The sequence below is a fragment of the Equus caballus genome, chromosome 10 (genome assembly GCF_041296265.1).
Source record: "Equus caballus isolate H_3958 breed thoroughbred chromosome 10, TB-T2T, whole genome shotgun sequence".
Lineage (NCBI taxonomy): Eukaryota > Metazoa > Chordata > Mammalia > Perissodactyla > Equidae > Equus > Equus caballus.
The window spans coordinates 16,687,467-16,709,314 of record NC_091693.1 but is presented as its reverse complement, the minus strand read 5'-3'; the positions used below and the strand labels follow the sequence as shown (position 1 = coordinate 16,709,314).

Genomic DNA, 21,848 nt, shown 5'->3' with positions numbered 1-21,848 from the left:
GGAACGGCTTGTTCCAGGGAGCCTGGCAGCTACGGGTTCTCACTGTCACAAAATGCGTGCTGAATTGTGGCCGTGTGAAGGGGGAGGAGAAGCGGGAGGAGCGTGGGGAGAACGGATGGACGGGTGAGACAAGGTCACCCCTCAGAGAGGCAGGAGTCCTGCAGCGCTTCCCTGTTTGCTTCAGCCCCTTTCTGGATCACGTACCCTCTATCTGCCAGCACCTGCGTCTCGTAGGATCTTCCTACTGCAGCCTCACAGTAGCCCTGTGAGTTGGTGTTTAAGGTCCCCATTTTACAGAAGAGCGTACTGAGACTCAGGGGAGCCACTTGGCCAGGCCATGGCAGGGAGTGGCAGATTCGAACTGAGTTTGTCTGCTGCCTGCCTCCATGCTCTTTTCCCTACAGGATCCTGTCTGCACTGGTTAGACCTTGGTTTTATATGTGTGTCCCTCCTCCCCATCCCGTCTCCTTCTAGGTCCAGGAACTGATCATCAACAAAGATCCCACACTCTTGGACAACTTCCTGGATGTGAGTGACCGACGGGAGAGAGAGGGTGTGGGTGCAGCGGTGAGGGGATGGATCCTGGTACAGCCTTCACCCACCTTCTTCCTCATGTTGGCAGGAGATCATCGCTTTCCAAGCAGACAAGTCGATTGAAGTGCGCAAATTTGTCATCGGCTTCATCGAGGAGGCATGGTATGGGGTGGCGCAGGGAGCTCCCCACCTCACCTCCGCTTCCCAGACCCCTTCTCCCTCCCATGCACGCTGACTCCCCAGCAAATACTTAAGAAGGTGTAGATCTGGGGCTCATCCACGATTCCTCTGCTTCTCCCACGCTTCACATCCGCGTCATCAGTGAGGACTGTCGCCTCTACCTTCAGAATGTGAACAGCGTCAGACCATTTTTCAGTCACCTCCCTTGCTGTTCGCTGGTCCAAACCATCGCTAACTCCTGCCTGGATGACTTCGGTGGCCTTCTATCTGGTTCCTTGCTTCTACTCTTTTTTTGTTTAATTGAAGTGAAATTCACATAACATTATATTAACTATTTTTAAGTAAATAATTCAGTGGCATTTAGCACATTGACCGCTTAGTTCCAAAACATTTTCATCCCCCCAAAAGAAAACGCTGTACTCATTTTCTGCTTCCTCTCTTGCACACGGCAGCCAGAGTGATCCTTCTAGAATGTAAATCAGACCTGGGCGCTTCCCACTCTCAGACCCCTACTGGCCCACTGGTCCACTTAGGTTGAAACTCAAACCCCTTGCCCTTGCCTCATCTCCTTCTGGAGGCCTGTCTCATCTTTGCTTGTGTCTCCTGGCTTCCCTGTTCCTCAAAAAACTGTTGCCCTTCACAGCCTCTCCATTTGCTGTGCCTGCAAGGGACACTCACGCCCAGAAAGCCACGTGGCTTGCTCCCTCGCTTCCCTCTAGTCTTCCTCAGCGAGCCCTTCCAGGCCATGCCAGTGCAGCCCCACACCCCTGGCACCCCATCTGCGCGTTCTTTATAGTGTTCGCATTAGCTGAAATCACCTTGATGCTTCTCTTCCCCACAAAAATGTCAGCTCCTTGAGGGCAGGACTTTTCTCTCTTGGGACCACTGTATCCCAGTGCCTGGAACAGTGTTGGCACATATGAGGGGCTGCGTACGTATTTGTTGAGCAAGAGTTGAATCAGAATAGTAACCACTGGCAGGCTTGCTCTGCCACGCCCTGTGATAAATCCTCTCTGTTGTCGCCTGTAATCTCAGCAGCCTTGGGGATGGAGACTTTGTGACCCACCTTTAAGGGAAAGAGAAACTGAGGCTCAGGAGGTTGAAGTGACTTGCTCAAGCTGAGTCATGTGTTCCTTAAACATTTGCTGGAGGCTTTGTGGCTGGGAGGAAGTCAAGTAGGCCCTAGTTAGTGTTTTCTGTTCCTCAGGCACTGTGTTACGTGCTCCACCTCCTTTGTTATTCGATCCTCAGAATGACACTGTGGCTTAATTGTTTGGCCCGTTTAACGGAGGACAAACTGTGACTCAGGGAGGTGAAGTGAGTTTCCTAAGGTCACATAGCCAGTGTGTGACAGGGCTGGGATTTTAACCCATGTCTGTAATGCCGTTGTCCAAATTCTCAGTCTCTGCCTTTTACTGGGAGAATTTGTGGTAAGTTTCCTGAGTTTGCAAAGAAAGCTATGTCCTCACCAGATATGTATCACGAGCCTGCTGTTTACCAGGCATTTGTGTCAGGATGTAGAAATACAGCAGTGAGTAAAAACATATTCCAGCCTCCATGTAGCTGACAGTTGAATTTCGTATTTTTTGACTGATTAGCTTGACATTTAATTTCAATATATAACATGCTGTGAAAGTTATATTCTGAGCTCTAGGTGTGGCCTTTCAAATTGCTGTATTCATTGAACAAATATTTATTGAAGGCCTTTGGTTCTTCAACAAAAAAATGAGATTCTGCTAGTACTCAGCCTGCGAAGGGTCCCCCGCTTTCAGAGCCCTCCAACTTAGGTAAACAAGTTAGTAAACAAAACTAGTGATTACATAAAGCAAGTGCCTTGTGGGAATCGTGGCGAATGTCTATTGAATGCTTTCTCTACTGTTCTAACCACTTTATATGTCTACTTGCAATTTTCATGAGTCATGAGGTAGATACTGTTCTAAATGGGACAAAGTTACTATTCTAAAGGAGACAAATTGCCTGCCCAGATTCACACTTATCTGGCTCTGCTGCCCGCTATGTGAACAGCAGGACCCTAAGAGAATGAGAGTGGGGTTGCAGGACCAACCTAGATAGAGAGTTTGGGCGCAGCTCTGTCCAATGGAGCCAGGCATTGTTCTCTGCTTCCTATATGCTGGTAGACAAGACAGGTACGTCCCTGACTTTGCCCACCTCCGTTCCTGTCTCTAGACACACTCACCCTGATTTCCCTTTCCTCGTGGACTCCAGGCTCCCGTCACCTACCCAAAGACCACCTTGACCTTGCCCTTTTTCCTCCCTCCCCCAGCAAGCGAGACATTGAGTTACTGCTGAAACTGATCGCGAACCTCAACATGCTCTTGAGGGACGAGAACGTGAATGTGGTGAAGAAGGCCATCCTCACCATGACCCAGCTCTACAAGGTGGCCCTGCAGGTGAGTGCTCCCTCCCCACGCAGGGGCATCCCGACCTGACAGCTTTCATTTACAGACTCATCTGGTGGAGTTCAAAACCAGGGTCACATCAGATTCTTTATAGGCAAGATGTGCTATTAATCTTTGGGAACAGACAACGAGGGGATTTAACATTGTCTAATGTCCAGAGAGTTGCCATTAACCCATCCTTCCATCCGTTCTTTTATGCATTCAACAAACATTTCCAAGTACCTCTGTGACCAGGATGGGCCGGGTCCTGCCATCATGGTGCTCAGGGCTCAGTGAGGGGGACACCCTAATCAAAGAATCACAGAAATGTTAATTACGGACTGTAGTGAATGCTATAATGGAGAGAAAACCCTGTGGTGTGACTTTTATTAGCATTAATGAAATGAATGAGTCCATTCACTCTCTGCCACCAGCTTGTGAAGTTAGCTTTGTTATTCCTTTGTCTTCCTTAAGATTTGAGCCTTCATCACTCTGGGTTATCACTGTCTGTGAATCTCATGAGGACAGGACCACACCTGCCTTGATCACCACTGGGCCCTGTCCCCAGCATCATGTAGTACAGAGCCGGGAACAGAGTTGTAACTCAGTAAATGTTCCCAAGTGAATGTATTCGTCATCATTTATGCATCTCTGGGTAGTGGTGGAGTTGGCAATAGATGTCTCGTCCCTATCTCTCTGTCTGTCTGTCCATCCCTCCCTGGCCTGCCTGCAGTGGATGGTGAAGTCACGGGTCATCAGTGAGCTCCAGGAGGCCTGCTGGGACATGGTGTCTGCCATGGCTGGGGACATCATCCTGCTGTTGGACTCTGACAATGACGGCATCCGCACCCATGCCATCAAGTTTGTGGAGGGCCTCATTGTCACCCTGTCACCCCGCATGGCTGACTCGGAGGTGCCCCGACGCCAGGAGCATGACATCAGCCTGGACCGCATCCCTCGCGACCATCCCTACATCCAGTACAGTGAGTGCCGCCCATTAGCTGATGTCGTTTGTCAGTCACTGCACAGGCCCCCTTTCCCTGTTCCCATTTTCTCTTGGTTTTTCGTTGTTGGAGACAGTACAGTACAGTGGTGACAACCCTGGCGCTAGGTGCAGATCCCGGCTTCACCGCCTGCTCACTCTGAGCTGGGGCGAGCTGCTTCTCTCCTGACTTCACTTTCTCTCTGTAAAGTGGAGGTGATGGGAGTCCCCTTCACAGGCTTGTAGTGGGGTTCCGTGAGGGCGTGAGCACTTAGTTAATGCTGGCTAGTTTTATGGCTTTCTTCCTTGCAAATTATAAAGCTCGTACGTGCACACGCCTGAAATGTCATGCAGTAAATCTAGAGGGGTGTAAAGGGGAAGCCCCCTCCCCTGGTCCTGCTTCCCAGAGGGAAGTTCTGCTGAGAGTTTTGTTTCCTTCCGGACCTTTTCTATGCAGGGAGAGATAGTTGAATGTTTATAGTCTTAGTTTGCACATTTGTTGGCTCTTGTGTTTGTGAAAAAAAAACAGGATCATGCTTTATATTGTCAGCAGAGAGGCATAGAGTGTGTTTGAATCTCTTCTCTACCATTGGGCAAGCGACCTATTCTCTCTGAGCTTGTTTCGTCATTGATAAATTGGGGGTCATTATTCTGGCATCTACCTTAGGGTGTAGATATGGCATTTGGTGAGTTAATATGGCTGGTAGAGTGAGCATTCCATAAATACTAGCTCTTCTTGTGTATTGTTTGACAGCCGTTTTAACTCAACAGTAATATCTCTAGTTACATCTTTATCTGTCAAAGTCATGTTCATTTCCTACACAATATTCCATAGTATGGTTACATCACATTCTATTAAGCAATCTCTGTTCATAGATTAGCTTTTTTATTCACTATGTCAGCTAATGTGGCGGTCATTATGTTTTTGTATAGGAAAAAAATGTCGAGAAAGATATCCACCAGAGTTAGGTGGGTTAACTTTTGGGGACTGGATGGAGGAGAGTGTTGGTACAAGGCACCTTGAGCTCTGTGTCAATGTGTATATACACATCTATACGCACTCAAGGTTTCATATCAGTGTAGTTCATACAGTTTCCTGTAGTTGAATATTTAACATTATTTCTAGTTTTTTTATTGCGAGCCCATGCTTTGAGCATCCTCATCACTAAATTTTTATACTCATTTATGGTCCATCTCAGGACTCATCAACCACTCAGTTTTCTGTGGTTTTGTCAGCCATTCACGGCTATTCATGTACAAGGGTCTCTCTCCTTTTGGCCCCAGAGGCTGCTCTCTCTGGAGGCCTGGGAAGAAAGGCTCCTGCTACCCGGTTCTCTTCTTTCGCTCATTAGATGTGCTGTGGGAAGAGGGCAAGGCGGCCTTGGAGCAGCTGCTCAAGTTCATGGTGCACCCCGCCATCTCCTCCATCAACCTGACCACGGCCCTCGGCTCCCTCGCCAACATTGCCCGCCAGAGGCCTATGTTCATGTCTGAGGTGATCCAGGCCTATGAGACCCTGCACGGTAGGTTGTCGCCTCTGCTTCCCCTCTCCACTGGCCAGTCTGCTCTTTCCTGAGGACAGGTGAGCTAGGCAGTGGGCCCCTGAGGGATCCATCATCAGTCTAGTAGGTGGTGGACACAAGAAACGATTCTCTGGGACAGACAGGAATCTTTCAGTTGCATGTGACAGAAACCTGGTTCAAAACTGGCTTTAATATTGAGGTATGTGTGGTTGAAATGACATGATGTCTATGAAATACTTTAAAATATTCCAGCTTCCCCCTTCACCAAAAAAAAAAAAAAAGTAGGGAGAATGGCTGTGCCAAGATAAGCAAAATGTTAGTGGGTACACGGTGACTCATTATACTGTTTTTAATACTCTTGTGCATGTGTGAAAACTGAAGAGCCTGGGGCTGAGGCGTGAGTGTGTACAGATCATGGATCTGTCTCCATCTCTTGGCTCTTATTTTCTCCGTGTTGGCTTCATTCTGTGTCTCTTTCCTTTAGGTAGCAAAGATGGCCCCCAATAGCTCCAGGCTTCCATTCTATCCACTTGACAACCCTCCCGAGGAAGGAGAGTGTCTCCTTCCCAGTCATTCCAGCACAAGTCCGCAGGCTGATGCTCATTGTTTCTGATTGGCTGAGAAGAGATTACGAGCCTATGTCTGACCCAATCACGGTGGCCAAAGGATTGCAGTGTTCTTACTGGCCCTGAGTCTCTTGCCCACTTGAACTTAGAATGGAGCCAGGGTGGTTCCCTCAAAGGAGAATGGGAGAGTTGTTGGCCGAGGGAGGGGGAAAGGGTGCTGAGCAGGCAAAATTACAGGTGTCCTCTTTCCCTCTGGAACAGAGGAGGCTCGCTCATCAAGGTGACTGTTAGACATTCGAAAGTCATTGTGGTGGCAGGGACCAAGGACGAACTGTTGCACCAGTTCATCTGGGACATTCTGGAGGTGAAGGTGGTGATTACAGCCTTCCCAGAGGAGGCATGTTGGAATTTCCAGACCAGAGATGGAGGGAGATGAGATTTTATGTTTAATAAAAGGGAGGGTGAGTTTTCTGTTTGTATTAAGGATGACTGAGACTAATGGAGACCTCTCAAGGATTTTAAGCATCAGTTTGTACTGGGGGAAGGCCACACCTTAGATGTGAAGAAACTTTTCTGGGAGATCCTGCAAGACCATTGCCTGTTCTGGGGCTTGGGAAGTGACACTAGCAGGGCCCCGTGAGCTCTGTCCACAGCACAAAGCTCTTGCTTCTATCTTCGCAGCCAACCTGCCCCCGACGCTGGCCAAGTCTCAGGTGAGCAGTGTGCGCAAGAACCTCAAGTTGCACCTGTTGAGTGTGCTGAAGCACCCGGCCTCCCTGGAGTTTCAGGCCCAGATCACCACCCTGCTGGTGGACCTGGGCACGCCTCAGGCTGAGATCGCCCGCAACATGCCCAGCGGCAAGGATGCCCGCAAGCGGCCCCGAGATGACTCAGATTCTGCACTCAAGAAGATGAAGCTGGGTGAGCTGAGGAGCCGGGTCAGGCCTGGCAGGAAGTGGTGGCTGGGACTCAACACATTTAAGATGTTTTATTATTTACATTAAACTTTAAGCTTAATTTATGTTAGCTAATATTGTATTAGAAATTACATTGTATAAATATGATGACGTAGTAAATGATATCAAAATAGAATTGTTAAAGTATGTGATGTACTTAAAAATAATTATAAATTATTTAGATTATACAAAAAGAAATAAAATGAAAATAGTCTCCCTCATCTCCCTCTTATCCCTCTCTCCAAAAGTAATCACTCCCCAGGTGTTAACATTTATGTTTTCTTTGAGAAATGCCCTATATGTGTAGAGTTCTTTCCTTTGTTTCATTTATAAGTGGGTTTTCTTTTTTTTAAAGATTGGCCCTGAGCTAACATCTGTTGCCAATCTCCCTCTTTTTTTTTTCTTCTCCCCAAAGCCCCCCAGTACGTAGTTGTATATTCTAGTTGTAGGTCCTTCTGGCTCTGCTGTGTGGGACCCTGCCTCAGCATGGCCTGATGAGCGGTGCCATGTCCGCACCCAGGATCGGAACCAGTGAAACCCTGGGCTGCTGAAGCGGAGTGTGCGAACTTAACCACTTGGCCTTGGGGCCAGCCCCTATGAGTGGGTTTTCTTACTGAAGTGGTTTTTAATGGTTGTATTAGTTATCAGTAGTGTTAACCATGGCAGCCTTCCTTACTCCAAAAAAATTTTTTTAAATCGGTCATGTCTTTTTCTAGGACATTTACAAAAGAATCTTTTTTTGTTGTTTTCTTCATTTAAAAAAATAAGGAATTTATTTTGCTGTAAGGAGTAAGGTAGGGATCTATGTTTTTGTCCATAGTTAAGCATACAAAGCAGACTGTTCTGTACCTTAATTTGTTTAGTAATCATCTAGGAGCTCTTTCTGTACCTGCACATAGAAATCTAGTGCATCCTTTTAATGGTGGCATCACAGTCTGTAGTGCCCATGGACCACTTTAACCGAGTCTCCCAGGGATGGACATTTCATTTGTGTCCATTTTTTTTAACTATAAAGATTGCTATAGTATAACAGTCTTGGGCACATGTCCAGTCATAGGACAAATTCCAAGTAGTGGAATTGGTGGGGCAAAGGTTTTGTGCGCTTAAGGTCCTTTTTGCCCACCACTTTTATTTTTCTATTTCTTTAAACTTTTTATTTTGAAAGAATTTTGAACTTGCAGACGAGTTACAAGAATAGTCTGGAAAACTCCTGTGTACCCCACAAGTCGGGGATCATACACTGCATGTACTTGTCATGCCCTTTAGTCTCCCAAATTAGGTCCTCAGCCTTCTCTGTTTCACGACCTTGACCTTGTGAAGAGGGCAGGACAGCTGTTGGATATCTGTTTGGGTTTGTCTGCTCTTTTCTCCTGAGCGAATTCAGGCTCTTCGCTTTTGATGTGCAGGAGTGACGCCCTGACTTCCTCGGTGTGGTGTCAGGAGGCGCATGATGTCAGTTTGTCCCATCGTTGGTGGTGGGAATTTGGATCGCTTGGTTGAAGTGGTGTCCCCCAGGTTTCTCGAGTGTAAAGTACCCTTTTTTCCTTTGTAAATAAGAAGTAGGCTGGGGGATGTACTTGAACCTGTGTAAGACACTGGTTCCTCTTCAAACTTCCACCCAGTGGATTTAGCACCCATTGATGATTGGTGCCTGTGTCTATTATTGCTATAATGGTCAAGAAGAGATTTCCTTCTGCATTTAGTAGTTGGCATTCTGCTGTAAGGGAGAGCTTTCTTCTCCCTACTTTATCATCAGTATGGACTTGTGGATTCTTACTGATTCTCAGGGTTATAATCCATTACTGGTGTTATTCATTTTCTTCCTTAGATCGCCTCATATTTAGCCAGCGGGAGTCTTTGAGCTGGCTCCCGTGTCCCTTTAATGTGTCCCATAAGCTTTTTGAGCATTTCTTATTTTCTGGCACAACAAGGTGCTCCAGGCTCATCTTATACTTTCCTTGCCCCAGCCCTGGAATCAGCCATTTTTGTAAGGAGCCCTGGTTTCTTTCAAGTAGGGAGTAGTTTGAGAAATGAAGATCTGATCACTGGATGTGCCCATTGCTACCGGGTGCATTTAAATTCCTGACAGCCTTTGCCAAACTGCTTTCCAAAAACCTGCACAGTGTACACAGCCCAGCAGTGTGTGAGTGCCAGTTACCCACGCCTGCCAGCCCTGACATCCTGTGAACCCTCTGGGCATAAACGGTGTCCTCGGTTTAGATTTGCTTTCTTGCAAGTGTTGGAGTCAGGCTGTGCATTGTTTAAATTTATTAGTCATTTGCATTTCTGTTAAATGCCCCTTCTATTGGGTGGTTCAGCCTGTTGTGATTGAATTCTATCTGCCCTTGGTTAATGCAGGGTATCAGCTCTTGTTACACGTGTTGTAAACTTTTTAAAAAGACTGCGTAACATTTCATCATATTTTTGCCGTAATCTACTTAAATCATCACCCTGTTGAACGTTCCACCTTTTCCACTTTTATAAATACAGCTTCAAGGAACATTTTTGTATATAAAGATTCCTCTCTAAGGTTCAAGTTATTAGTTTGTTTCCTTGAGCTAGAACCACTGTACTTGTCCTCAACCAGCCTGTTACTGATGGAGATCATGTGCCCTTTCTCCGTACAGTCAGTGCTGCAGTGAATTCTCGGTGCATTTTACCTTGGATGTATCTACGAGGAAGTGGGTTTTTCTTTTTCTTTTTGCTTTTTCACCCCAGCCCTCCCAGTACATAGTTGTATATTTTTTAATTGTGGGTCCTTGTAGTTGTGGCATGTGGGGCGCTGCCTCAGCATGGCTTAATGAGCGGTGCCGTGTCCACGCCCGGGATCTGAACCAGTGAAACCCTGGGCTGCCTAAGCGGAGCTCAAACTTAACCACTCGGCCATGGGGCCGGCCCCTGTGAAGAAGTTTTTAGGGTGCGTATCTGGAAGTGGAATTGGTGCATCAAAAGGGGATTTTGGTGTACTATCAAATTGCTTTTCCAAGAGGCCGTTCCCGTTTACGTTTCCACGTTCCATACCTCTACTAATAATTGTCACTATCAACCTTTTTAATCTTTGTAAGTTTATATAGGAGAAATGCTATCTTATTAGATTGTTTTTATAAAGTTTTCCTGATTCCTGATGAGGTTGAGCACTATTTCAAAAGCAGATTTTTAAACAACAAAGCTCTGAAATTAGTTAACATTTTCGTCTTCTTAGGGCTTAGTGTGATCAGCTGGGCTGGTATGGTTCATTCCCATTTCCCAGATGAGGAGAACTGAGGCCTTGAGAGAGGCGGTAGCTCCTCAGGGTCATGTGGCACTTCGACAGCAGAGCCAAGGCCGCAGCCAAGGTCTTCGTTTACTGCACTGCTCCTGTTTGCTGAGGCTGCCTGGAGGCAGGCACCACCCAGGCTCCCTGGGAGGAGGGAGGGCCTGCTGCTCTTTCTAGAGCCAGCATTTTGTCTCTTTCTCTCTCCCAGAGCCCAACCTGGGGGAAGATGACGAGGACAAGGACTTGGAACCAGGCCCATCGGGGACCTCGAAGGCCTCAGCCCAGATCTCAGGCCAGTCGGACACAGACATCACTGCTGAGTTCCTACAGCCTCTGCTGACGCCTGACAACGTGGCCAATCTGGTGAGGACGGGTGGGGGCTGGTTCCCACAGGGCAAGGAGGAAGTGTCTCCAGTCTTTCCTGCCCCTCCACTCCTCACGGTCTGCCTCTTCCACGTGGCAGCAGTCCCACAATGCCTCTCTGTTCTCAGGTCAGGAGGATGTGGTCCAGGGGGCCCTCCTGACTGTGGATGGCCTCTTCTCTGACCTGTAGTCCTTCAGGAGATCACCTGTCACCACCCCCAGCAGTCCCTCTTTGGGTGGTCTGAGGCCCTGTCCAAACCCACTCCGTCTCACTCTCCTCTCCTTTGAAGGGAGAGTCTATTAGCTGGAGAGTGAACCCTGTGAATTGTTTGCCAAGAGCTGTGGGATTGGCATTGGTGGGGCGGGATGGCCAGTGTTTTCCTGGGATTCTCAGAGACACACTGGTTTGAACTGACTGGGGGTTGGGGTCCTCACATCAGCCCTCTGGCTGCAGCAGACCCAGACGTTCCCCCTGGGTGCTCGTGGAGGATGCTTCTTCCCATGCTCGACAGCAGTCGCCCTCAGCCTTCCCTTCTCTCTGCCTAGAGGCTCCAGGGGGCTTAGCTCTTGGGTGAATGGAGTGGAATTTTGTCATGAGGGTGGCAAGAGGGAGTTTTCTCTCCAGCTCAGATCTCTTTGGTGAGCTCCAGGCCTGGATACGTGGCCATCTCCTGCATCATTCTCCCCTTGGGTGTTCCGCGGGCACCTCAGACTCAACACGTCAACACTAAACTTGTGAAATTTCCTCCCGCACTCCTCTGCAGGCCCGTGGCCCCTCCGGTGTTCTTGGCACACCAGCCTCTCAGTTCCCAAGCCACGAACCCGGGAGTTAAGCTCTTTGCCTCCCCCAGTCCTTCCCCGCTTCTTCATCCCGGGGCCCCAGCCCTGTCTGGGAACGCCCTTTCCACTGCTTGCTCCCTGCGGCAGCCAGAGGGATCTTTCTAAAGTACAAGTCAGGACGCTTGCCTGCTCAGATCCCTGCCAGGGCTCTCTGTTTCCTTCCAGGTAACATTTACATCCAGCTTGCCTCGGGCCCTGTCTGAGTTAGCTTCCGTGCACTCGCTGCGCTTTGTCCTCATCACTCCTGGGAAGTTGTCCTTTTCAAATTACTGCTGTGAAGTTGTTCCTAGGATGCTTTTTGTAACACCGGCTGTCTCTGTAGTGATGTGCTGCTTTTTGTCTCACAGTGTCTCCTTACTCTTTCTTGTTTAGTCTTGCCATAGGTTTGCTTGTTTTCAGTCATTTCGAAGAACTGGCACTAAAATTTCGTTGACGCTCTTTTGTAGCCTTTTGTTTCCTCTCTGTTGTCTCTCCTTCTTGCTGCCTGCTCTCTGTGACTGTTCTTCCCCAAAGGTTTAAGTTAAATGCCTGGCTTCTTAGTTTTCATTCTTATTTCCCAGCGTAAACATTTAAGCATCTGATTTTCCATCTAAGTACCATTTTTGCTGCATCTCACACATTTTTTAGTTGTTTCATTATCTTTCTGTTCTAATTATTTTATTATTTAGAGTATGCGTTTAAACTTCCAAGCATGGAGGGAGTTTGAAATTATCTTTCGTTACCAGTTCCTGACAGACGTGGATGTGCTGTGTCAGGATACTGATTTTCTAAGTCAATGTTAAGTCCTTATGACAGCCTTCACTGGACCCCCTCCCCCTCTCTGGGCAGGGTACCAGCTCTGCTTCCTCTTAGCCTTCCCCCTTGTTGCTGTGCCTGGAATACGTACCCCTCCCACCGCAAGACTTCACCTTGTGCTGGTCCGATTCCTGCCTTCCTCTCAGTTCTCATCTTAGGTGCCCTTCCCCAGGGGGCCAAAGCCATCCCTGGCCCTCCTGGTGTGTCCCATGGCACCCTTTACTTCTCTCGCTCATGCACCACACTGCGTCATTACTCGTATTTTCTCTGACTTTCCTTGGAGTCGGAGCTCCACAAGAGCAGGCCGGGGTCTGTCTTAGTCACTGCCATTTTCCCAGCATTGGCCTGGTCATGAAACGAATGCTTGAATCAGTGAGTAAGGAAAGGCTCCTCTTCCTGGGCATCCGCAGGTCCTCATTAGCATGGTGTACCTGCCCGAGGCCATGCCCGCCTCCTTCCAAGCCATCTATACCCCAGTGGAGTCCGCAGGCACTGAAGCCCAGATCAAGCACCTGGCTCGGCTCATGGCCACCCAGATGACAGCTGCAGGACTGGGGCCAGGTGAGTGTCCCATGGAGCTGACCCTGACCAGGGTTTAGCTCTGTGGCTGCTGGGTTCTCCTTAATGGAATAGCACCTCCTTGTGGTGGTGCAAATGAAAACCACAGGAGATCTTGGGTGTAAATGATTACAGGTCTCAGGTATATTGAGCACTCAGTATTCTCAGGACCTGGGCTTTGAAATCGAGCAGACCTGGGTTTCAGGTCTGAGTTGAACTAGACTGCCTCAGCCACTTGATAGCTCTGTGATTTTGGTCAAATTAGTTAACCTCTCTGAGCCTCAGGCATTTTCCCATTTTAACAGTACTATTGAGGTATAAATTACGTAAAGTGAAACATATAACTCTTTAAGTGTACACCTTAGTGAACACACCAGTGTAACCACCACCCAAATGGAGATATAGACCATTTCCATCACTCTAGAAAGTTCCTTCTTGCTCCTTTCCAGTCAACACTCATGGCATCCCACCTCCAGAGACAACCACTGTTCTGATTTCTGTCTCCATGGATTAGTTTTTCCTGGCCTTGAACTTCATATAAATGGGATCATAGTGAGTCTGGCTCCTTTTGTTCTGCATACGTTTTTGAGATTTGTCCATGTTGTCCTGTGAACCGGACATAAAATAGTTTCTTTTTTAGTTCTCCGTAGTATTCCCTTATGTGAATAGGCCACCATTTGTTTATCCACGCTCCTGTTGATGGACCTATGGGTTGTTTCCAGTTTTTGGCCATTGTGAATCAAGCCGCTGTGAACCTTTGTGTACAAGTGTTTTGATGCCTCATTTATCTTATGTATGTGCCAGGGAGTGGAATTGGGTCACGGGTTAGGGTATGTTCAGTGCTATTAGAAACTGCTCATCAGCTTCCCAAAGTGGCTGTACTATTTGGTCCTCCCATCAGCAGTGAAGGGCATTTCTAATTTGAGCCTCCATTGTTGTATTGCAAAAAGGGGTAGAAAGCATACCTGCTCCCGAAAGGTGATTTGCCGATTTAAATGTCTTGTGTGTACCAGGCTTAGTATTGAGCCTGGCACGCAGGAGGTCCTTGGATGGAAGCAGGTGGGTCTGACATGCCTGGGGCCCGTTGGCTGCCTCCCCCTCAGGCGTGGAGCAGACGAAACAGTGCAAGGAGGAGCCCAAGGAGGAGAAGGTGGTGAAGCCAGAGAGCGTCCTGATCAAGCGGCGCCTGTCAGCCCAGGGCCAGGCCATTTCGGTGGTGGGCTCCCTGAGCTCCATGTCCACGCTGGAGGAGGAGGCGCCCCAGGCCAAGAGGAGGCCAGAACCTATCATCCCTGTCACACAGCCCCGGTGAGTCCCTGTGCAGGGGCTGGTACAGGACTGAGGGCCTGGTTCTTGGTGCGTGTGTGTGTGAGAGAGAGAGACAAAGACATAAACGGAGGTAGGTCTAGACGAGGGTCTCTCTGACTCCGGAGTCAGTGCCATAACCGCTCAGCCGTAGTTTTCCTTTACGTAAAATGCCCCTTTACTTATGTCTAAACTGGGGATCATAGTCTCTCTTTCTCGAAGGATCAAGGGAGAATTAAGTGAGTTCACGGGGATGGTTAGATAATTAGAGTAGGTAACTTGGGGGTGAGAGTGATCGTGATTCCTAAGAGGTAGTGAGTGCTACTGGTTATTACCAGCATCGTCCTGTTGTTACCCCCTTATGGACCACAGAATCCAGCCAGGCTTGCTAATGGGGCCTCGCCTGATCTGCTGCCCCGCCCGGCTCTTGTCCCCCTCGCCCCCTCCTCCAGCCACACCGGCCTCTTGGTGTTTCTTGAGCAACCAAGCAGGCCCCCATTTGACGGCCCTTGCACTTCCTGTTCTCTGCCTGGAGAGTTCATCACCCAGACATTTGTGCATCTTGTCCCCTCGCGTCATTCAGGTTTCCACTCACATCTGCCTCCTCGTAGAAGCCTTCCCTGAGACACCCTTTACAAAAACAGAACGGCTCCCGTGTCCTGTGCCCTGCCGTGCCTCAGCGTCACAGGGGAGTTAGAGACGCAGCCTGGGGGTGTCTCTGTATTGCCTGGATGGGGAGAGTCGCCAGTGGGCCTGGGCTCCAGAAAAGATGTTCCGATTCACTGTGTCCCTGTCTCTGCTACCCTATGTAGGCTGGCAGGCGCCGGTGGGCGCAAGAAAATCTTCCGTCTGAGCGATGTGCTGAAGCCCCTGACTGATGCCCAGGTTGAGGCCATGAAGCTGGGCGCTGTGAAGCGGATCTTGCGGGCTGAGAAGGCTGTGGCCTGCAGCGGGGCGGCCCAGGTGTGCCCCTGTCCCCCAAGCCTGACCTTCCAGTCCTCTTCCCAAGAGCTTGCCTTCCTCCCAGTGAAGAGACGGGCCCCAACGTCAGACCTCTCTGGCTCCAGAGCCCAGCTCTGCCGCTCACCAGCCGCAGGGCCTTGGGCTAGCCCCTTCTCCAAGCCTCACTCTGTCCTCCCCATGACACGGAGACGCTGGCGGCAGCTCCACACGGCTGCTGAGGAGGCAGAAGTGGGTGGACGTGCGTGCACTCTTAGCCAACACACAGCTCGCTGCAAGGAACAGCCCCGCGAGTGGGGGCTGCTGTTGGGCTCGCTCTTCTTGGTGGTTGATGTTATTATTTAGATTCAGACACACCTGGTTTAAATCCTGATTCTGCCGCTTACTGTTGTTGTAACCTCAGTCAAGTGACTTTTTTCCCTTTTTTTTTTTTAAAGATTTTTATTTTTTTCCGTTTTCTCCCCAAAGCCCCCCAGTACATAGTTATGTATTTTTAGTTGTACGTCCGTCTAGTTGTGGCATGTGGGATGCCACCTCAGCATGGCCTGATGAGCGGTGGCATGTTTGTGCCCGGGATTCGAACTGGCAAAACCCTGGGCCACCGAAGCGGAGCATGCAAACTTAACCACTCGGCCAAAGGGCCGGCCCCTTATGTTTTTGAAGTATATATATATATTTTTTTTTTTGTAATTTTTTTAATTTTTCCTTTTTTCTCCCAAAGCCCCTCAGATACATAGTTGTGTATTTTTAGTTGTGGGTCCTTCTAGTTGTGGCATGTGGGACGCCGCCTCAGCATGGCTTGATGAGCAGTGCCATGTCCGCACCCAGGATTCAAACTGGTGAAGCCCTGAGCCGCTGAAGCACAGCACACGGACCCAACCACTTGGCCACGGGGCCAGCCCCTGAAGTATGTTTTTAATTAACCAAGTAGTACATGAACATACTCTCTCTGTTAAAAAATATTCCCAGGCCATAGAGGTATACCGTAAGTCTTCTTTGGCCCCCACCTGCTTCCCATCCCCTCCCCAGAAGTGACCAATGCACAAATTAGGAGAACCCTTCAAGATCTTTTCCTGTGTACTGAAGTATGCAGATAATAATCCCAGAAACTCACAGTTTTATTCTGTGATGATTGATTTTTTTTCTCTCTGTTCATTTTTTTTTCACATAAACGGGACCCACTGGGTATAAGGTTCTTCAGCTTCCTTCACATAATGCCGGGTCTGCGATGGGGGTCCCTGAGCCCAAGCAAGGAGTCATGCCTGTGGGCTGTCTGGGATTGCCCATCCTCACACCGACACACACTTGTTCTCCTGTCAGGTGCGCATAAAGATCCTGGCCAGCCTGGTGACACAGTTCGACTCGGGCCTGAAAGCCGAGGTCCTGTCCTTCATCCTGGAGGACGTGCGGGCCCGCCTGGACCTGGCCTTCGCCTGGCTCTACCAGGAGTACAATGCCTACCTGGCAGCCGGTGCCTCGGGCACCCTGGACAAGTACGAGGACTGCCTCATCCGCCTGCTCTCCGGCCTGCAGGAGAAGCCAGACCAGAAGGATGGGTGAGAGGGACAGCCCTGCACCCTCCTGTCCCCAGCAGTCTCCCCTCCTGTGTCCTGCCTTTCCTTTCTGGCTTCTCACCACCTCCCTCTTCGTCACCAGCAGCCTCAGTTCTCCGTGCGTCCGTCCCAAGTCTCCCTCTCTCCCGCTCTCTGGAGTCACAAACAAGGTAGCTTCAGTGTGGGCTCTGGCCCCCGCGCCCTGGGCCTGCTTCCAGCTCTGCCACTTGCTCTCTGACTGACCTGCGTCACTCACCTCTGGGCCTCCAGTTTCTCATCTTAAATATAGGAGTACCTGCTGCATAGGCTTATTTTGGAGGTTGGCTTCCCTCCATCCCCGTCTCTTGCCTGAATTGGTTCTGTCACTTCCTCTTTGTTCTCAGCCTCCAGCTTATCTCTCCATTCTCCACACAGTGGTTGGGTGACATTGTACAATGTAAATCCTGTCTTGTCACTTCCCTACTAAAAGCTTTCCGTGGTTCTCCATTGCTCTTTGAATAAAATGCAGCCTCCTTGCTATACCTGGCGAGACCTTGTGTAATCCAATCCCTACCGGCCTCTTTAGCCTCTTTTTCTGCCCCTCTGCCCCTCACTACACCCAAACTTTAGCTACACTGGCTTTCTCTCTGTTTCTTGAACATGCTGAGTTTAAGGCTTGACACTGACTGTTCTCTCTGCCTACAGTGCTCTCCCGCCCACTCTTTGTATGGCTGGCTCCTTCTCATCCCCCAGTGTCGACTCACTTGTTAGCTCAGAGTGGCCTTTTGTGGCTACCACATCTGAAACAGCAGTACCCTCCCCAGTGCCCGTCACTCCCCGTGCCGCTGTGTTGACTGAGTGAGGTTAGGAACCCCCGTCTGACGAAGGGGAGAAGCTGAGTCTCCGCGGGGTCCAGTCTCTGCGCGGGTCGTCCGCTGCAGTGTTTGCACCCTGCCCTGCTCCCTCCACAGGTCTGGAACCAGAGCTTGAGCGAGTGGCCTGTGAGGGAGTCCCTGGCAGCTCTCCGTGCTCACCATTCAACGGCCCCTCCTCAGCCGTTCCCTGTCCCTCCCTCTCTGGCAGGATCTTCACCAAGGTTGTGCTGGAGGCGCCGCTGATCACCGAGAGTGCCCTGGAGGTGATTCGCAAGTACTGTGAGGATGAGGTGAGGACCGGCTGTGTCCCGTGCCGTGCGTCACCGTGCCGGTGGGAGCCCTGCTTGCTACAGCCGGTGGCAGGGGTCAGGACCCTGCCTTGGGGGGTCTGAGGGCACACAGCATAGGCCCTGTGGCAGTGGGGTCTGTGAGGCACTAGGCCCTTCTGTCCAGTACCCGATATGAGCGGGGCAGGGAGACACCCCAAAGGCACCCTGCAGGTAGACTGAGCTCCGGGTCCCTCCTGCCACAGAGTCGCACCTACCTGGGCATGTCCACTCTCCGAGACCTGATCTTCAAGCGCCCGTCCCGCCAGTTCCAGTACCTGCATGTCCTGCTCGACCTCAGCTCCCATGAGAAGGACAAGGTGATCCCCTGCCACCTTCTACTGGGCCACGCTCAGCCCTTCTTCTGTCCTGAGTAACCAGCTCAGCCTCTTACACACTGCCCTGAAAGTTCCTCTCTGGGCCTAATACCCTCCTTGCAACAGGGTTTTGGTGGTTCTTTTTCCATGTTTGATGGCATGAAGCTGCTTAGAATATACACACACACGTACCTTCATGCTCCCAGGAAGGGCAGTTCTGTTCTTGCTCTTGTCCATCATGTTGCTGAGCCCTTTTTAAGGCCTGGCACTGTGCCGGGACCTGTAGGATGCTGACCAGGAAAGGAGCCATTGTGACCCATCAGCAGGCAGTGAGCACACAGCATGCTTGGTGCCAGGAGTGGAGCAAGCACCTGTGGCTGCGGGAGCCCTGGGGAGGAGCCTGACCCATCCGATGGGAGGATAGGTGGGGAGGTGCTTTACTGGAGGCTTCTGGAGGAGCGGACTCGTGAGCCAAGGCTTGAGATCTGAGTATATGGGTGTGCTCTGGCCAGAGGGAGCATGTGTGCATGTGTGTGACCAGAGGGCCCTTGACCCATCCCTGCTCGGGTCTTTTGCCAGCTCCTTTCCCGGTGTCATGTGTCCATTCGTTCAGCAAACCCTCACTGCACACTCTGGCTCACCCTGTGGTGCTCTTGAGGACAGAGCAGCGCCCAAGACCAGCCCCTGACCTCCTGGCTCCCAGCAGGGGATGTCTCAGTGAAACAGGATATGGCCTGTGACAGGCATTCCAGGCAGTGGGAACCCTTTGTGCCAAGTCTCAGCCAGGAAGAATGCCATCACTTTTGAGGAACTGAGGAAAGCTTGTTCTGGGTGGAGCATAGCAAGCAAGGCAAGAAAGGATAAGAGGTGGGGCTGAGCAGGTAGATGGGGAGGTGATGCAGGGCCCCGAGTTGGGCAGGAGACCTCTCTTGAGCCGATGACCAGCCTTGGGCACAGCCGGGCTGGGCCCTTTTCAAGCCTGGGCTTGTTTTCACACTGGTGCTGCCAGGCCCAGGACGGCTGTCTCCCCCGCTACCATCTTGCCCCAACTCTGTCCTCAGGTGCGTTCCCAGGCCCTGCTATTCATCAAGCGCATGTACGAGAAGGAACAGCTGCGAGAGTACGTGGAGAAATTTGCCCTCAACTACCTGCAGCTCTTGGTCCACCCCAACCCGCCGTCTGTGCTGTTTGGAGCTGACAAGGACACAGGTTCGCTGCAGGTTCATCAGATGCTGCGTGCTGAGCACCTGCTGTGTCCTGGGCCTCGGGCAGGGCCCTGGGAACAGAGCTGGATAGAAGCTGAGCCCTGCCCAGTCCACTAGGGAAGACAGCCAGACAGTAATAGCAGGCCTGGGGTGGCGAAACCAGGGCGCTGCAGGAGCCCAGAGGGGCGCCTGGCCTAGCCTGAGGGGTCAGAGAGAGTGTCCTGGAGGAGGGGACAAGGAGAGCTAGCCAGTGATGGGGCTCCAGGAACCGCCAGGCAGGATCACGGCAGCCCAGCCTGTTCCCTCCGCAAAGCCCTGGGTCCCCCACAGTTACAGATGAGGAAATGCAGACCCCAAGGGAGTGGACCATTAAATTGGAAGGTTCCGTCTGTGGCGGGAAGCACAGGGCTTTCTGGGAGCCCAGGAGCACTGACACAGCCTGGGTCCCGGGAAAGCTTCCCAAGAGAGGTGCTGGCTGCGTGAGACCGCCGAGGATGAGGACGTACAAAAAGAGGAGTTGGGCAGTGGCATTCCAGGCAAAGGAGCAGCATGTGCAGAGGCTCTGAAGTGGGGGCCCTGGAGGGGCTGTCAGAAGTTGGGTGTGACCAGAGCACACAGCCCCAGGGGCGGGGCTGCCCCAAGCCTGGCCTAGCATGTAGAACAAGGTGAGGAGCTGAGGATTTATCCCTAGGGCACAGGGCAGTCACGGGAGCACTGAGCAGGAGGAGGACAGGGTCAGAGCTGCGCTTGGGAAAGACCTCTCTGGCTGCCCTGTGCGTCAGTGGTCAGAAGAGACAAGACAGAAATTAGTACAGAGGCTTCTAAAAGGAGAGCAGTCTTGATCCCGCCCTGTTTCCCTTATGATTGGCTTCCTGCCCCCGAACAGTCTGCTCCCCAGGCCCGGCTCCTTTCTGCTTTACCTGCCAGAAGGGACAGACATTGGGGTCGGGGGGAGTGGGAGGGGAGTGGGCCAGCCTGATCCCCGCCCCCTGCCCTCCCAGAGGTGGCAGCGCCTTGGACCGAGGAGACAGTCAAGCAGTGTCTGTACCTCTACCTGGCCCTCCTGCCTCAGAACCACAAGCTGATCCATGAGCTGGCGGCCGTGTACACTGAGGCCATCGCCGACATCAAGCGGACAGTGCTAAGGGTCATCGAACAGCCGGTGAGGCCCCTGAGCCACCAGGCTCTGCCTACCCATGGGCCCTTCCCCGCTATCTCCACCTCGGGGTGTGCTGAGCACAAGGGCTTGTCATCCCGGGCTGAGCAGCTCTGTTGCTGGCGGGTGGTCCACACGGCCATCTGTCTGCTCGTGAGAAGACATCAGGGGAGCGGGCCCGCCATTGCGAGCCTGGAGGTGGACACGCCTGGCCTCCCATTCTGCCTGTCACTTTCTCACTGTGTGAACTTGCGCTCCTGCAGTGAAAGTGGGGAAGATAATTCAGTCCCCCAGCCTGTTGCAGGGATTCTGGGAACTCGAGCTCGTGAACAGCTGTCCCTGTGGTCACCTAGGAGCTGGCTCTCCCCTGCCTTGCTGATGCGAGTCTCGAGTTGCCATTGCATAAGTCCCTCCTGCTCCTCTTCTTGGAGCCACAGGGTCACCCACATGAGAAGCAACTCAGTTGCGAAGTAGCACCTAAAACTCAGAATGTCTGCCTTCCAATTTCCAGCTGGATTTGAAGCCACCTTTTTGTATCTCTGTCTCTGACATGCTTTTATTACGGAAAGTTTCCAAGATAAACAAACGAGGAAAGCATGGGATGTTCATTCCCGCATACCTGCCGCCCAGATTCAACGGTGTCCTCACCTGTAACATGGGGATAATAGGCTCATTGTGTGGAGAAGCAGATTTTTCTCCCCATGTTCGAGTTGAACCCGCTGGGCCGTGAACTCCTCGAGGGCAGAGACTGTCAGTGCTTATCGGGAAAGGAAGGCGGGAAGCCCTGACCCCGGCCCTCCGCTCCCGGCTCTTGCCTCACGGGGGCAGGTGCACACGCAGCAGCCGGTGGAGCCCGGGTTGGAGCAGGCAGCCAGGCTTGGGCGCTGGCAGTCACAGAAGGGGGTGGGTGGGGTCACTGATGCCTGAAGCCAGAATTGAAGGACAGGCTGGGCATTAAGGGCCAGCATAGGTCAGAGACAGCAGAGAGAAGGCAGGGCCTGCCCAGTAGGAGGTGAGCCCTGGTGAGGGCTCAGGAGCTGCAGTGAGTGTATCCGTGTGAGACTGGGTGGAAGAGACCGAGATGCTTCTGCCCCACCCCTCGCCCACCTGCCCCAGGTTTCTCCTGCTTCTCTAACCCTGTCACCAGTTCTCCGCCCTACCTCAGTTTTATGGAGATGTAATTAACATATAACATTGTATTAGTTTCAAGTGTGCAACAT

General features: G+C 51.2%; 1 protein-coding gene across 3 annotated transcripts in view; it reads left to right on the top strand.

The window, feature by feature from the left end:
- The window catches only part of SYMPK (symplekin scaffold protein), a 39,926-nt gene that overhangs the window by 9,198 nt on the left and 8,880 nt on the right, over nucleotides 1–21,848 (top strand). For all 3 annotated transcript variants that reach the window (XM_023649931.2, XM_023649932.2, XM_070223036.1), the window contains exons 4-18: nucleotides 475–528; nucleotides 623–696; nucleotides 2,999–3,125; nucleotides 3,847–4,096; nucleotides 5,448–5,618; nucleotides 6,866–7,105; nucleotides 10,605–10,759; nucleotides 12,805–12,955; nucleotides 14,056–14,260; nucleotides 15,070–15,220; nucleotides 16,538–16,773; nucleotides 17,833–17,914; nucleotides 18,157–18,270; nucleotides 19,329–19,476; nucleotides 20,474–20,634. In XM_023649931.2, the coding sequence (XP_023505699.1) occupies nucleotides 475–528; nucleotides 623–696; nucleotides 2,999–3,125; nucleotides 3,847–4,096; nucleotides 5,448–5,618; nucleotides 6,866–7,105; nucleotides 10,605–10,759; nucleotides 12,805–12,955; nucleotides 14,056–14,260; nucleotides 15,070–15,220; nucleotides 16,538–16,773; nucleotides 17,833–17,914; nucleotides 18,157–18,270; nucleotides 19,329–19,476; nucleotides 20,474–20,634 (2,319 nt within the window). The remainder of the gene's footprint in view (nucleotides 1–474; nucleotides 529–622; nucleotides 697–2,998; nucleotides 3,126–3,846; nucleotides 4,097–5,447; nucleotides 5,619–6,865; nucleotides 7,106–10,604; nucleotides 10,760–12,804; nucleotides 12,956–14,055; nucleotides 14,261–15,069; nucleotides 15,221–16,537; nucleotides 16,774–17,832; nucleotides 17,915–18,156; nucleotides 18,271–19,328; nucleotides 19,477–20,473; nucleotides 20,635–21,848) is intronic.